This window comes from Pongo abelii, chromosome 10 (assembly GCF_028885655.2).
Source record: "Pongo abelii isolate AG06213 chromosome 10, NHGRI_mPonAbe1-v2.0_pri, whole genome shotgun sequence".
In the NCBI taxonomy this organism is placed as follows: Eukaryota; Metazoa; Chordata; class Mammalia; order Primates; family Hominidae; genus Pongo; species Pongo abelii.
The window spans coordinates 23,510,215-23,527,257 of NC_071995.2; the positions used below are offsets into that span (position 1 = coordinate 23,510,215).

The 17,043-nt window shown below is 41.0% G+C and overlaps 1 protein-coding gene across 4 annotated transcripts in view; it reads right to left on the reverse strand.

Moving 5' to 3' along the window:
- Positions 1-17,043, reverse strand: part of ST8SIA1 (ST8 alpha-N-acetyl-neuraminide alpha-2,8-sialyltransferase 1) — a 260,653-nt gene that overhangs the window by 198,288 nt on the left and 45,322 nt on the right. For all 4 annotated transcript variants that reach the window (XM_054526948.1, XM_054526947.1, XM_024256942.3 and 1 more), the window contains exon 2: positions 15,418-15,562. In XM_054526948.1, coding sequence (XP_054382923.1) covers positions 15,418-15,562 — 145 coding nt within the window. The remainder of the gene's footprint in view (positions 1-15,417; positions 15,563-17,043) is intronic.

Here is a 17,043-nt window from a genome sequence, read left to right on the forward strand (position 1 = left end):
CTGTCCCCTTGTTCTCTGCATCCCTCCATTGTTCTTAGATCTCTCAACCATCTGCAAAAGTGCAAGGAAATTTCTATATATCAAGATCCCCATGGTATGACATAACCTAAAACATGAAATTTATATTTCCTTCAGGTACTCTCTTTTTAAAGACATGACATAATCTATGACATTTTATTACCATTATTTTTATTCATATGATAACACTTTGCCTTTTTCCCCAAAGGTTTCCTGGCCCTTACTTGATCTATCTTACATCTTATATATAAATCCTTACCACTGAATGCTTATTTTCCTAAGCCCAAATCTTTATCTTCTAAATCCTTTCTTGCCCCTATTTGTTCATGATGCAATAAAAGGTCACCGATGAAATTACAAAATGCCTTAAGTGAACGTTTTAAGTGAATGACTATAATTTACTTTTCAATTTTTGACCTGCTATGGTCTTACTTTCGAATATTGCAGAGAGCACTTTGCTACTTGTTTTACAGGGCCATTTCCTTGAAATGTAATTACAAGCTGAAAAAGAAGTCCTAGGGGATTACTTAATGTATGTCCTTTACTAATTCCAAGGACAGTCAAAAAGTTTTCAACTCGAAGGATGATTGTTCAAACTGCCCACACCAACCAAGGTTTAGTGTTCATAATCTGGATGAAACCATTTTCTTGTTTAGAGTTCAAGGGGTTAAAAAATTATTACTGTCTCTGGTAAGAGGTTGTTTGGGAACTATATTGACTGGCTTGTTCCCTAAACATATTGGCTCCACGGCGCTACAAAGACTAAAAAGTATTTTCCTCCAGCAGCTGGGCCAAGATAAATTGAAAACTAACAGGGAGACAGTATGTCAATTTCAAAGATACCGGTATTATAATAGCTATGGTTTTAAAATACAAATCCCAGTCATTCGCTTTGTGGGAAAATTGGTACAAGAATATTTGATGGCTAAAAGACTGAAGAGCACCAAGGCCCCAACACAGGAGCTGAGAGTCTGGAGATGCCAGCTCCTGGCAGGGAAGAGACCTCGGAACCAGTTCAGCTTTTTGCTCTGTCACTGCACTCTGCCATTTAGTTCTGGTTGGGGAGAAGGCAGAGACTGACTGAGCTGACATCTCTGACTGTGATTTTTACATCTTCAAAAAGAGCAGCAATTTCTCCACTATGGTGTCCTTTAAGATTGATTTCATTGCAACACCTGAGACTTGTATTATCTAATGACACAAGGGTGACATGGTAACAAAAGGGCTCGGGGTCACCCTCTTTGCCTATCTTCACAGTTAGCCCTAAAGGCTTCAGTCTGGGACAGTTATTCTGAGGTTTCTTACTGATAATGACAGGAGGCAGACAAATGCCTAGATAGATAGGGGCAGGTCCTGGCAAAACCCCACCTCCAAGTTGCAGACAGTTTAAAGCCAGAAAGCCAAGCTACAAGTTAAATCCTCGGACTGGATTGAGACCCCACCTGCCCGTTTGGCACACTTTCCTCTGATTGATCCCCACCGTTCACCTATTTTTCATATACCTACACTTTCCTAATTGGCTTTCTACACTGTCATGTCCACCTTTGAGTGGCATCTTTGCTTTGACCTTTTTGCATACTCACAAACCAATCAATACAAACTACCTATTCTGAGCCCATAAAGAGCCCCAGGTTCAGCCATATTGAGAACTTTACTGCCTTTGGGTAGGCAGACCACCCCTGCTAAAAGCTGTTTCATCATTCAGTGAAACTCCCCTCCTTGCTCACTCTTCGAGTTTCTGTGTGCCTACTTCTTCCTGGTCATGAGACAAGAACCCAGACCTAGCCGAGCTAACGAGCAAAAAAATCCCTCATCATTATGTTGACTGCTTCCAATGCGAGGATTTTCCCCTCCACTCTCTATTAATGAACTCCAAGTCTCTTTATATTTATACCAAAACATAGGCTCTAGGTACACCAGGATACACTTGGTGATAGTATCCACCAAACCCAAGCAGCTGAACTCATTCATTCATTCATTCATTCCACTAAAATTTATTGAATCTCTACCATGTCCCAAGCACTATGCTACAAACTGAGATACATAACTCCCTATTGTCCAGAATTAAACACGATCCCTGGGGAGGTTCCCAGCTGGTGAGAGAAGGCAACTTCAATCAAATACTTATACAATTGAATATGAAGTTGCAAATGAAAGGTACCTGGTGCTCTGGGGACCAGCCCCCTCCTCCCCAGGAAATGGTTCTCAAACAAGATGTAAGGGATCAATGTAAGTTAATTAGGTAAGAGGAAGCAACAGTCTTCCAGGAAAATGCATAGTGTGTGGAAAACCTCTACAGAAGAAGAGAGCACAGTGTTTGTGAGGATATGAAAGAAGGCCAGTAAAGCAAGGTATGAGGATGAGAGGGAACATTGTGGAAACTGATGCTGGAGCCACAGGAAGAGATCAGGCCTTAAGGGGTTTATCTTTATCCTAAAAATCAATGGGAAGACAATCAAGGGTTTTAAGCAAAATGATGGCATGATCTGATTTGCATTTTAAAAAGCTAACTCAAGCTACAGTGTGGTAATGGACTGGAGAAGAGGCCAGATTAGATACAAAAAGCCCAGAAGATAACTTTTGCAGAATTCTAGGCAAGAGGCCATTGTCATTTGAAATGAGATGGTAAAGACAATGAGAGAAAATAAGAAGTGGATGTGAGAAAAAGAAATTATCTTCACAAGTATCAAAATGTCCATCAGCTCCATCCAATAACAATTTCTTAAGAATAATATATGTCTTAACAGAGAATAAGAATAGCAAAAAGAAATAAAAACAAAATAACCACATGCCCAGAACCAATATTGTGGCTTGACTTTTAAATTGTATGATCTTGTTATTTCAAGATTAGGATGAAGTCTTGCACACTTGGAGGGTGACTGTCCACACACTGTCACACACGCCACGCTCTATCGTGAGCATCCAGGACCTTTCCTTCTTCCATCTCTGTTGCCTGCACTGACCTAGGTTGACGTAACTTGATGCCATGTGGGTGCAAAGGTTTTGGGAAAAGCAGCCATCCGTTTCATCATTCATTCAGTACATTTTAATTTACCACCTGCTGTGTTATGTGCCAGACCCTGTCTATGTGCTGCCTTCAAAGGGCTCACAGTGTGGTCAGCAGAAAGCATGTGAGCCAGTAATTGTTATTCAATAACAATGTTGACAATTCAGTTATTGAATTGTTATACAATGATTGTTATTCAATTGTATTAAGAGAGATATATACAAATTTGGGGGGGAGAAAATAGATTTTTCATCAACATTGCCGGGTGGTTGAGACTTGGGAGAGGGAACTGGGAAGGTTTGCAGAAATGATGCTTTGGCTGGATCTTGAAAAATAAACAAGAATTCATCAGATAAGGATAGGAAGGGCATTTTGGGCAGAAGGAACAACATGTACAAATGTGAAGACAAAACGAAAAAACGAATTGTTCTGGGAAATGCAAGTCACTTAGTAAAAGTAAAAAGTAATGAGGGGCTGGGGCCGGGCATGGTGGCTCACGCCTGTAATCCCAGCAATTTGAGAGGCCAAGGGGGGGCGTATCACTTGAGGTCAGGAGTTCAAGACCAGCCTGGCCAACATGGTGAAACCCCATCTCTACGAGAAATACAAAAATTAGCCAGGCATGGTGGTGCATGCCTGTAGTCCCAGCTACTCAGAGGCTGAGGCAGGAGAATCACTTGAGCCCCGGGGGGCAGAGGTTACAGTGAGCAGAGGTCACACCACTGCACTCCAGCCTGGATGACAGAGTGAGACTCCGTCTCAAAAAAAAAAGCAATGAGGAGCTGGAGGAAGCAGATGGATGGCAATTGGTAAGCTTATATGCTTATATTAGCTGACATTCTCAGAGAGTTCATATCGTGAAGACCTTGTGTGACACTCTAAGGGATTTGAACTTTATCATACAGGTTGTAACCAGGAAGGATAAACCTGCTCAAGATTGATCCCCTGTCAACAGGAAAAAGACGCGGCCTCCTGTAGAGCTGCATGGAAACCAGATGGGGCTCAGCGCCCAAGGCCCTCAATCCTGATCAGTAGCAAGGCTTGGATTCCCACTACTCTCAGCAAGCCAAGGAAGAGACTAGCTCTTCTGCAACCATAAGCTGATGCAATAAATCCCATTTGTGTTCCCCACCCCTCACCTGCTGCCTGAGCTCTTCTGTAGCTGGGGTGAGGTGCTGGCAGTGCTCCGGGAACTGGGCCTGCAGCCTTCCTATTCCAGTACTGCTGTGAGTCAGGGGAATGATATGGAGGGAGGATCTAGTGCAGCAGCCTCCAGGCAGGATTCAGCACAACACTGGGGAGTGATCCTTCCCTCGGGCCTCTGCCTACTAACGACTGGGCTTGTCACTGGGAAAACACAAAACGTTACACAACCCAGCAACAACAAAAAAACTAGTCCTCTTAGAATTTCATGCGCTTTGATTTTTTTAGGGCTTGTGCCCTGTTTCACTTGTAGAGTCTAGAATGCTTGTGTTGAGTAAAAAGGAGATGCCCTAATATTCAAAGCAGCTAAATGTCCTCTTTGCCATAAAGACTCCATGTAACTGTGTGAACACTCAGGATTTTTCTCCTCTGTCCCGAGGTTGTCGTCTGCTTTCTTCTTTGGGTTTCTTTCTAGAAGATGGAGAAGTGCAAGTGACAGGGGCTGAGAGCACCCCCCAAACACACAAGCTCTCAGCCATGGGCAGCTTCTCCACAGCCCCAGCTGAGCACAAGCTCCTGGAGGTCTGCCTGGGAGAGGCAGACATGGAAGTGCCAAGGTGGCCAGATGGTTCCAGGACCACAATGTCTTTATTTTTAACTGTTTGCCACTGCCGCCCCCACCCCTGCCCGGCTCTGGACTACTGTCTTCCCCAGACAAGCAGGAGTGAAGTGGAGGGGGGAAAGCACTGACTGCCAGTTGGGGTATTCGTAACTGAGCAATAGGGATAGAAGGTGTGAGCCTGGGAGTGCTTTTATAAATTATTTTTCTTGTAGATTTTATTTTTAATTTATATCTGTGACCTGCCAGGGAGAGGAGAGAGAGAGAGAAAAAGAGATGCTGTTGAACACATGACAAAATAAAATAAAATAAAATGGAAAAAAAAAAGGCCACCATTTCTGGCCATCTATGTCATTCAACTGTATCTGCAAGATTTGTACCTGAGTCACCCATCATAGCTACACTGGCTTTCCATTCCCTACAAACACTAAGTTGATAAAAGAGGCCAAAGCCAGGGTTCTGCCCTATCTTAGTAAGTATGTTATATCTCAGTCTCTCAATCGCCCCAGGGGAATGGTTGGTGCATCCCTAATTACAGAACTACAAAGCCCAGTGTAGTTTCAGGTTCCCTTTCTTAGAGGGTAGAATTTCCTTATTTTTAATAATAAAATGCAACAGCATATCTACTAGCTGCTCCTTGTCCTTCATGAGTTTTCTCCGTGAATGCCGCTCCAGCCGACTTGGTGAGTCTGCCATTTAGCCACTTGCTCATCTGCATGGCAAGTAGTGAAGAGTGACTTAAGAGATGTCACACACACCAGTTTACATTTTATAACAACAAAATTGGCAGAGGGTGGAGGGTGTCATAGGAAGGCAAATTCATAATAGTGAACTTTTTTTTTTTTTTTTTTGAGACGGAGTCTCACTCTGTTGCCCACGCTGAAGTGCAGTGGTGTGATTTTGGCTCACTGCAACCTCTGCCTCCTGGGTTCAAGCAATTCACCTGCCCCAGCCTCCTGAATAGCAGGGATTACAGGTGCCTGCCACCACGCCCAGCTAATTTTTGTATTTTTAGTAGAGACAGGGTTTCATCATGTTGGCCAGGCTGGTCTCAAACTCCAAACCTCAAATGATCTGCCCACCTCAGTCTCCTAAAGTGCTGGGATTATAGGCATGAGCCACTGCACCCGTCTATGAAACTTTTTTGAAAGTTCTTGCATTAGTATAGATAACAGATGATAAATCTTGACCTAACCCAACGGCAGTGAGGTAAGAAAAGAGGGGATTGATTCAGGAGATATTTAAGAAATAAACTTGGATTTGGACAGTGAAATTCAAACATAAGACCCTGGTGTCCAGCTCAGGTGACTGAGTAGATGATAGTGTCATTACCTGAGACCAGGAATAGAAGAAAAGAAGCAGGATAGAGGGACAGAATTGTGAGCATGTAAACGGTAAGGAACCTATGGAACACTGAGGACAGTATCCAATAGGTGCAGAACTGCGTCTATTTTTGCTCACTATTATTTCCCCAGGAACTAGCACAGTCCCTACCACACAGTAGTAGTTGCTCAATAAGTACTTCATGAATGAGTGGTTGAACACTTACTTTACTTACATAGAATCATGAAAATTTCAAGAAAGCATAGTTGTGCTGGCAGCAGGGCATATTTATTTAGGTGACAAGTCCAATCAATGTGTAAGGCAATTTTCTATGCATCAAATCCTTGCTTTAAATTTAATTCTTACCTTGATGTTATTTTGTAGATTTTTCATTTACATTAAATTTTATAGTTCATGTAGAAATACTGTGTTTTTTTCTTGAGTCCAGAAATATTACTGAACTTTGGATTTTAAAATATCCTCAAACAATCTCCATGTCAGGCATCTGGAAGCACCTACAAACTGTAGCAACTTCAGTTCTTACTGACCTTGGGTGTTATGGTCAAAGACTATGTAAGAGTATAACAAGAAAAGACAATTAGGAAATTTATAAATTATGGCTACAGAACTAATCATACTTTGTGAATATACTATCCTCTGAATAGTATATTAGACCCAAGATGTATATAAAATCAGAGTGGATTGAACTCTAGAAGCAGAAAAATGTAAGCAAAATAATCAGATGATACATATTGTGTATGGGGCTGTTAGCCAGTGCTTCATTAACAGCAGACACCCCAGGTGAAGTGATTATCAAATTAATTTAATTTACAATTGCATTTCTCTCAGCACTTATTTTCTTTTTCTTAGCAAAGAGTTAAAATTCTGAAATCTCAAGAATAGAGTCTGAATAGACAGGAAAAATAAAACTTAGCAAGAAAAAAACCTATGCATAATAATTTTCAGAGTATAAAATGTTGTCTTACCCTCAGAAAGCACTTTTGTTTCCTTTACAATCAGCAGATGTTGACCCATGCCCATCTATCCTAAATTTGCTCACCACACTTACCCACTTACCTATTTTTCTGACAAACTGCTAATATAATTTCTTAATTACCTAACAATTTTCCCAGATTCTCTCCTTACACTTAGTTTTTGCTCTCTGTGTTGTCAGCCTCCACAGAGCTAGACATTGAAGACAGTAAGAACCTAACATTTTTGTCTGAAAAATTCTACTGATTTATCCAGGCTACTTCTCAAACTCTATATACACCTGAACCTACAGGTGGGGTTCAGACTGAGCCCTGAGCAATGTGGGTGAATCTTGGCCTTTAGGGGAATGATTGGGGATGGTCACCTGAAGCTATGGGAATCACTATCAAGTTACACTTGTGGTCTGGCCCTGGCTTTGAGGTATGGCTCTAGTAACTTGGTTTATGACTTCATTTCAAAACATAACCTCAGGCTGCCCTTCCAGGTCCCTGCCTCCCAGCCCATACCAAGTTCCAGTAACTGTGCTTCAGCCTTGCTTACAAAAACAGTCCCTAATTTTGGCCCCAATGCTAGGACGCTCACCTTGTTCACTTGTGTTCCTGCTGTGATAAATGATCAGTTCCCAAACCTCTAGAAGTCAGAGGCTCTGCCTTCTTCTGACCAGTACCCTTGGAAGCTGCCAGTTGCCAAAATCTCCAGCGTAGAGACTGGGAACTTGAAGTCAATTGTTTTAACCGGATCTCTGGGTATAGCTCCATCCACCCCCATTTTCATCTCTGCATCCTGCATACTAGCAGCACATCATGTTACTCCTTATTATCTTCTGGTTATTGCCAACAGTGTCCCACAGTAAGAACTGCAATACCCCTTTCTGGCTACTGGCTGGACTTCCTTTTAGCCCCCAAAGCTATGTTCACTCCCTATCCTATCCCTAGCCAACTCCTTTCCCCATTGTGTTGGGCAAGTCAAGCTTCAGGGTTGGTCTCTTCAATCTACTCAGAAGTTCTGAACACTGAAGATAACAGGGTAGAGCTAGTCAGGCCACGAGTGATTACAAAAATGTTGTGCTAGCTCACCTGTGATCTAAGAATGTTTGACCATCAGTGGAAGGAAGATAGTGAATTAGAAGGAAGATAGTGAATTGATCTGAACATAGACAAACACTCTGAAAACGCTCTCTGTACCTAGTCATACCTCTTTATTATTTGACCAAATTAATTAAGCCAGAGAAAATTCAGGGTTGAAATGATACCTCTCTGTAAGTTAATCAAATATGTCTATGCATTTAAGTGACTCCTAATAGAGTTTAAAAGTACAAATGAGCATATTAATAGAAATGAAACAGAGGCTTCCTAGTATCCAAACAAATGCTCAAAACTAAATTAAAATAGGATGCAAATTCCTTTCTACACTTGGACCTTTGTCTGTAAGAGCAACCAAGATTAAGAAACTAATCAAAGAAAAATAAATAAAGGTATACCAGGTTTTTCTGCAGGGAAACACCCTGTCATGTCACCAAACCTAAGAAGAAAATGTAATATGGAACAGTAACACCTCCTAAGAAAAGCTATCACTCCCGTCAGGCCTATGAGATGAGATGTGACTCAGTGGTAATTGGTGTCATGAATTCTTTTCAATTATTCCCAGGAAGCTAGAATCCTGAGCCATAATCAGTCTTTGTACCAAATTTTACACATTGTCAAGTAATTTAGAAAGATCTACACCATGGCAAGATAGAGCATTCCTTTATTTTTCATTTTGTTCTCAACCATAGACAACCTGCAAATTTTCATTAAACAAAGGTCTTAATTTTCAATTATTTCCAAATTTGAAAAACAAGACATCTTAAAGTTCCCGTCAGCTATTCTTTTGAGCAACTCCATTGCACTACCTCACTTCTAATCAATTGTTTTCCTTTCTCTATGAAGATAACAGATATTTGGACATCCAGTGATGATCCATTTTCCTGCTCTTCTCAGTTACAGAGCAATTTGAATAACAGTGGATATCAATTCATTGTTCAGATCACAATCTTAATTCACTGGAAGTTAATGATTTATTTCACCTTGCTCTTTTACTTTACTGTAATTATTATCCAATATAATGAAACAAAGACTGTAACATTCTCTGTTACTACTTTATGTTTTCCGAAATCCCAGCTTCAATATCTTTATTTCTTTCCACTGTCCTGGAAAATTGATTTCACCCCTTTTTTTAGTGGTGTTTTAGTTTTTGTTTTGCTTCATGGGTTCCTGGCATTACCCAAATGCCAAGGCAATTCTAAAGTCCGTAAACACTTTGAGAGAAAATAACAGTAATAATATTATAGTATGTTTTTATGGTGCATTCATTACAAAGCACTTTTAAACCCATTATCTCATTTTAACTTTGTTACTCATAATAATGATACTGAAATATAAAGACCAGGTATTATTTGTCCCGATGTGCAAATTATAAAATTCATGCTGAAAATGGTTCCATGACTTGTCTGGGATCATAAGTGTCATCATAGAAAGGCCAGGCTTAGGATCCAGATTTTTAGACTGCATACCCTAACTGGTACTCTAGTGTTAGCATTAGGCCAAGAATGGCAGGGCAAATTACCTTAATTATTCAATAGTAGTGGAACCATGTTCTAGATTCCTATAACAAAGAAGCAATGCAAGGTTTCCCCTTTATAAAACTCAAAATAATGTAAATGCTCTTATTTCTCTTTTCAACAGGGGATACCGGGGAGCTCAAAACCAAAAAGAGACTAGAGTATTGTATGGGAAACTATGGTGTTGTACAGGATTCCATAACCTGTATATCTACACTCTATTTTTTCTCCCAAAAAGCTGCAAAAGAAATTTCTTGGCCAGGTGTAGTGGTTCACGCCTGCAATTCCAGCATTTTGGGAGGCCAAGATGGGTGGATTACTTGAGCCCAGCATTCCTAGACCAGCCTGGTCAACATAACAAAACCTTGTCTCTACAAAAAAAAAAAAAAAAAATACAAAGATTAGCCAGGTGTGGTAGCACATGCCTGTAATCCCAGCTACTTGGGAGGCAGAGGCGGGAGGATCACTTGAGCCCAGGAGGTGGAAGCTTGCAGTGAGCCATGATCGTGCCACTGCACTTTTAGTTTACCAAACAGAGCAAGACCCTGTCTCAAAATAAAATAAAATAAAAATAAATTTAAAAAATGAAATTTCTCCATTTCTTATAAGGGTATTCTTAGAAGTGAAAAACCTTAAAACAGTTTCAAGGTGACTGAGTGATAAGAATGAACTAATCCACTAGAACCCATGTCTTCTAAGGAAATAAACCACAGAGTAAATAAACACTAACACCTTTGAAATCAGACAGGCCAGGTTTCACATCCCAGCCCTTCCACCTACCAGCTCTGGGACCCTCAATAAGGTATTTAACCCCTCTCAGTCTTAGCTTCATCTATGAAATGGAGGCAATAATAACAGCCACACAGAGTCGCTGTAAGGGCTGAGCAAGATAACATGTGAAGAAACTGAGGCAGCCCGTATAGTTGACAAACGCAAGGCATTTGCCTAAAGCTGGAACACTGAACTTCCCAGGCTTTCTTGCAGTTAGACACGTCCATGTGACTCAGTCCTGATTAATGATACATGAGCAGGAATCTGTCCAACTTTCCTCTTCTGTTTACTCCTTCTTTTTGCTGGGATCCTGAACCGAAACTGCGAAGTTCCTTGGCCATCAGCTAAGGAGGTTTGAGTAGGAAGACAGGGGTCTGGGAGCTTGATGGCACACTATGTAGCCATCACTGAGCCCTAAACTACCCACCCTCTAATTCTTTATTGCTTGAGATAAATAAGCAATATTTGGTTCTGCCCCCATCAGGTTTCTGTTATAAAGCAGCCAGATGGAAGCCTAACAATAGAACCTAATGAAAGTCCAGCAAAGATCCATCCCCACCAGACATTAGACCCCTTAGTTTCCTTCCAGCCGAAAAGATATATATCAGGGGAAATGATTGCAATAATATGAATAAGTGGAAAAAACTACCAAATTCTGTAGATTATATAGTATGATCCAAATTTTATTAAAAGAAAAAAAAATGGCTGTGAGACTCAGGGATATCCGGGAGCTCAGAGAATTCTATTAAGCACATTACTGTGAAGGAAAAAAAAAATGTGTATTTTCATTTTAACAAGGCTATTTTGACAAACTACTCCAAAATGTCCTGCTGGGTTTCCCACAGGCCAAGAATGCTGCAGGTCCAGGCCCAGTGGAACACGACAGGAGCCTACGGCCAACCTAGGAAGCTGGAAATGAGTGTCTATGTGGGGTGCATTAATGATGTTTTGTGATGCTTTACATATGGCCTTGGGTGAATGTGCTGAGGAGAAATGTAATTTATATCACAGTGTAAGAGAATGGACAGCCAACTGTGTTTTTATAATACCAAAAGGAAATATTTTTCAGATTATATCAGCACAGTTGTGGTTTCTAACACTCCTGCTACTCCCTCACTCATTTCCATGGAAATTTGTGTTCTTCCTTGGCAATATATCTTAGGCCAAAATAGGGTTCATTCAATAATTCCTGCAAACACTGGACCATGCAGGCTTAAAAGGGGCAGTTCCTGGCTAAGCAGGAAAGAGCTGGTCCCAACCCAGGGGATTGGGAGCAGCTATTCTCAAAGTGGGAACGCAGATACCATCACACCGTCCTCCTCAAATACAAACACGCAGACATACATCCCATGTTTTAAAAATCCTTTGTGAAGGTTAAAAATTCTGTCCTTCATGCCTAATAATATTCAACAAATATTTCACCAAAATACATTTATAGAGCCCTTTGGAAACAGCTACCTCTGAATTTCCTGCTTGGTTTCCTATAGTTCAAGCAAGGGCACTGCAGGGGTCCAGCCCAAGTGAGACACAGACAGGAACGCCCTTGACAGACATGAGTGGTTGGGAATGAATATTTATACTGAGTGGGAAGCACTGCAGTGGGCACAAAAGGGAAAACCCTCTTGTTCTCAAGAGCTCACAAGATGGTACTGAGACAGCAGATAAGGACTTTTAGAACACAGAACGCTGTCATATGGAGATATGAAGTTATGTACACAGCATTATGTGGCAGAATTGAATAAATTTGAACATAAAGTTACAGAAAGTTGTGGAAGGTTCAAATAGCAAAGAACTAACTAACTAAAAGGAGTTTGATGTGGCATCTCAATGCACAGACATTTCAATAGTTACCTCCTGAGGATACACCGCCCCAGCCCTTATAGGATCTGTTGCTATTCCCTAACATACCAGAGCATCTCCCTTCTTACACTGCATCTTTGTACCAACAACAAAAAAGACAATACTTAAAAGGAGGCAAACGAATAACATTGATAATGATGGCTGACATATACGGAGCATTTAAGGGGCAAGTGTAAAGGTACAGATGTAGAATCGAGGTTAGAAACGAGTGACTTAGCATTATTTCACTGAAACTCTGGGAAAGGAGTGAAGCTTTGTTCATGCCAAAAACACTAAGCCTGGCCCACTCACCTGCATTTCTACCTCATCTGCACACGCTATTTTCTTCCCACTGGGAACATAAATGAAGCATATCAATTAACTGGCAACCCTTTTTGGCTGATAACAAACTGGAAACATTTTGCTAAGAAATAATAATGGATGAGAGCAGAGGGAAAACACCATTTTTTCCAGTGATGCAAACTGGTTTACCAAGATTTCTATGAATTAATTAGTCATTTCAGATTCTTAGCAGGAAAATACATACATATGCAATTAAAAAAATCTACTCATTGAATTGGTTCTGCCTTTTGCAATGGCTGTGCCCATACACAATGATGTAATGACTTCTGATTCCCAAGAAAAAAGTATTCTTCCTTTATTATTCAAGGATGTTTCCTTGGTTTTGCAACTGGCTCAAAGAGGCACAGAATTCATTTGCACACACTTTACAAAGTAAATGTTTCTTATAACCCTATTGCTGCAACCGACAGATAATATAGGAGCCTAGTTTATATTTCTTTAATCATCCTTTTAAATCTATTTTCTAATACAAAGTTAGAATTCATTTGGTATAACTAAAAGTCCTCATCTATAAAAAAAAAAAGCTACTTTGGATTTCATTTAAAATGTTTCTATGTGAGGAGCAGTTAAAGGAGATTGCCTCCTTATCTCTTCCTCATGCCACAACTAGTTGGTAGCAGTTTTCATACACAGAATATCCTGTGGATTGGCTTGCTTAACCTCTGTACCACTCTCTTTCCAGCTTCCTGCTGAAACATGATAGTTAAAAACTGCCTTTCCTGGACTTCTTTGAAACTAGTGTCCTGGATGCAAATCATTTCTCCATTAGAAGCATTTGAGGAAGATTTGAAATGAGGAGGAGAATTGGAACTCGTCTTCTTTCCCCTATTTCTAACGGAAGCAGTTGTGGCCACGCTAACAGCAATGCAAGTTGGGGCTTCCCAGTCCCTAGACCACAGTTACAGTAGTAGGTTCTTGAACTCAGTAATTCTAGGAACCACCCTTTGGCTCCCATTTCTCCATTCTTCCAATGATTTTTTTAAATGCCAAATTCCCTATATGAAATATCTTTCTGCTAAAAGTACCTAAAGAGATTTCTGTACCTTGCCTAAACCCTCACCAATACAGTTCTATTTTTCATGCCTCAGCCTCAAGATACTAAGTATGAATCAGCACACATTAATACCAAACATATAATGCTTTGTATTTATAAAGTACATTTATTATGTTTTACAGTCGGGCGCGGTGGCTCACGCCTGTAATCCCAGCACTTTGGGAGGCCGAGGTGAGCAGATCACTTGAGGTCCGGAGTTCGAGATCAGCCTGGCCAGCATGGCAAAATATGGTCTCTACTAAAAATACAAAACAGCTGGGTATGGTGGCACATGTCTGTGTGATCCCAGCTACTCAGGAGGCTGAGGCAGGAGAACTGCTTGAACCTGAAAGGTGGAGGTTACAGTGACCCAAGATCACGCTACTGCACTCAAGCCCAGGCAACAGAGTGAGTGAGACTCTGTCAAAAAAAAAAAAGGACATTTCCACGCATTATCTAAGTTGATCTTTTCCACAGCTCTGTAAGGTAAATAGGGCAAGTGCTACTCTAGTCATCATGGAGACAAGACAGCTAAATCTCAGACGACTTAGGTAATTATCCAAGGAATTTAGTTAGTAAGAGATGGAGACAAAATTCAGTTCCATATATTATCTCTTAGTTATTTCCTTTGACACTTGGAAGCCTCCCAAAGGCAGATAAAGAAAAGAGAGAAAAACAGAGAGAAAACACATAGATGCTGGCAATAAACTAAAGCTTCTATTTCTTATTTCAAAAATTAAAAAGAAAAACCTTATCACTGCATTTTAAAACCATTAAACTAGACTGAAATATCTAAGGATGAGCTAGTCAGCATGGCTGTTTTATAGAGTGTGACTTTGGATCTGGCAGAACCTGTGCCTCAACTTTGTGGGATTCCTCCTTTAAAGTCTCATGGGCTATTAACAGAGATACATGAAAGGTTCAGTCCCACTTTCCAAGGCTCAAAAATTCTCTTTCTGTACAATCATCTGAGCAAACCAAGGGTGGCTAAAAGAGGTCTTGGGGAGGCCACGATTCATTTCTGAATTTTTCCCTAATTGCAATTTTGCCTAAGATCTCCCCTCCCCAAAACGAGGGTTCCCTAAAATAAAATTTCCCTTTTCCCCCCTCTTGCTGCCTACATGTATATTAGAGAAACACTTTATTTCAATGCTCAGAAAACCAAGAAGAGATATTAAGTAAGCAAAGCTTGATTTAGACCACTTCAAAAGTGGTCAAGTTGAATTATTCCTATCCATATCCACGACTCCTCCATTTCACAGTGGTAATCTAACCACAGGGTTAACATTCAAGAGCTCTAAGAAGCAAACTTCTCACCATATGGTCCCCACTCCTTGAGCAACATCAGTCCAAAGGAAACATTCCAGTATCACACAAATCCTCACGGTCATTCCACAGCCAACCTCAGAACACTAGAATTCCACAAGTCCCTGATCATTCATTTGTTGCTTCCTTCAGTCTCATAGGACTCAAATCAGAAAGGCTAGGAAAACTGTAACTCTATAACATCCTGCTTCCACCCTTGCATCAAAACACTATGTGATTTATTCACACACACAGATGATAGATATAAAGAAAAACATTTAAAGTTAAGAGAGAAGGAAGAAAAAAAAAGTCAATCTGATGAGTTAGGCAAACTCAATTATCCCTTTTCTATGACAGCAAGAAATTTAAGAAACCATACTGAAGGCAACCAACTCTATACTAACCTGAGGGAAGAGAGAATAAGTTGAATTGTCAATGGTGAATGAGTATAAAAACTCCCCGTCATACCACATGCTCTTCCCCATAGGGGAATTCATTTTAGTCATAGCAAAGAGATGGGCAGGGTCGCAGCAGTCTTCCATTTGTTTCCTAGGAGAGAAAACAGAGAGAGAGAAAAGAACAGCAGGTTAAATGAGGAGCAGATTCATTCACTTGTCATTCCCACAGAGATGTGCCGCCTTACCTCAGTGCCAGCTCACAGAAGCATAGCATCTCCAGGGTGATTAGACTACTATTAATTCACTCTTCCAGCCACCAAAATGCGTGACTAGAATATTTCACAGTAAAAAAAAAAGTTTAAGAAAAATACATCAGCTCTCAGATTCAGGTGAGATATGTCAAAAGATAAAAATAACCATTACAGTTGCAGATGTACTGATTGATTCAAACATCCAGGTCCAGAAAAGATTTGGATAGCTAACTTTGGAGACTGTTGAGCTATTCAGCTACAGCAGAGGTGCATCTCTATCTTCATTAACAATCAGGTGGTTAAATTCAGTGAAAAGAGACTTCCTGCGAGCTGTATGGCAAAGGAATACACAGAGTGACCCTAAAGAGAGTACACTCCCCAAAACTGGTGACAAGATAGAGAACAATCCCTTGGAAATCTTTTGAGTAGAAATAGAATGAAATGAATGATGTGATCTCAGACACTGGAGAGCAACCTGCCTTCTCACTGCTAAACCTCACGGGCCTTTTTGGTTCTCACTTTGACCTCTCAGAAGTGTTTGACACCGTGATGAGCTCTGTGACTTTGACAGAAGTTTCTCCCAGCTCCCTCAGTGTCTGAAGCACCAGCATCACTGGGGTAACCTCACCCTTCTGGGCTGGCTTGCAGGCTACTCCCCAGCTAGCCCCTCAAGTCTAAGCCATGTTTGTTCTGTGAGGAAATCTTATTACGACCCTCCAATTAACAATCTGTCAGAAATAAATTCCACTTACTCATGAGTAAAAGAGCTTATTCACCACTTCCTCCTCTAGGAAGATGAATAAAACAAATCGCTGGCATAAACCACTTCTGAATGACCTCACGCAGAAATGCTTGCTCAGACATCTTTAGCTGAAAGGGGACGGTGGAGTGGGAGACCTGACTTCAAGTCCTGCCTCTGCAGCTTACTAAATCCATGACTGGGCAAAGAGAAGTGGCTGCAGAACTGCCCTATGAGACTTCCGTGGAGAGTTCACTGAAAACGTACTTGTAGAGCGCACAGTGAAAGTTCAATACATGGTAGGTGTTCTCCTTCTTATTGTTACACCGCCCCAGCCTCATTGTTGCCAGCAATCAGCCTAGTCAGTAAGGCTGCAGCTGCAGGAGCCCCGCGGTGTGGGCAGGCTTCCTCAGCCTGCGGGGGAGGTGCTCTTCCCGCCACACTGTGCCTCCCCTTCACTCTCTGAGATCTTCGTTGGCTTTGCCTTCATGAAGGTTTCAATGGAAAGAAGGACAGAAGAGAAGGGCTCAAGGCAGACAAGGGGAGAAGAGCTCGGGAAGAAAGCTTTCACCTTATCAAAGTTGCTAGACCCAGTGTCTCTTCTTGCTCCTACCCTAGCCCTCTGTTTCTCATCAGCTGCTT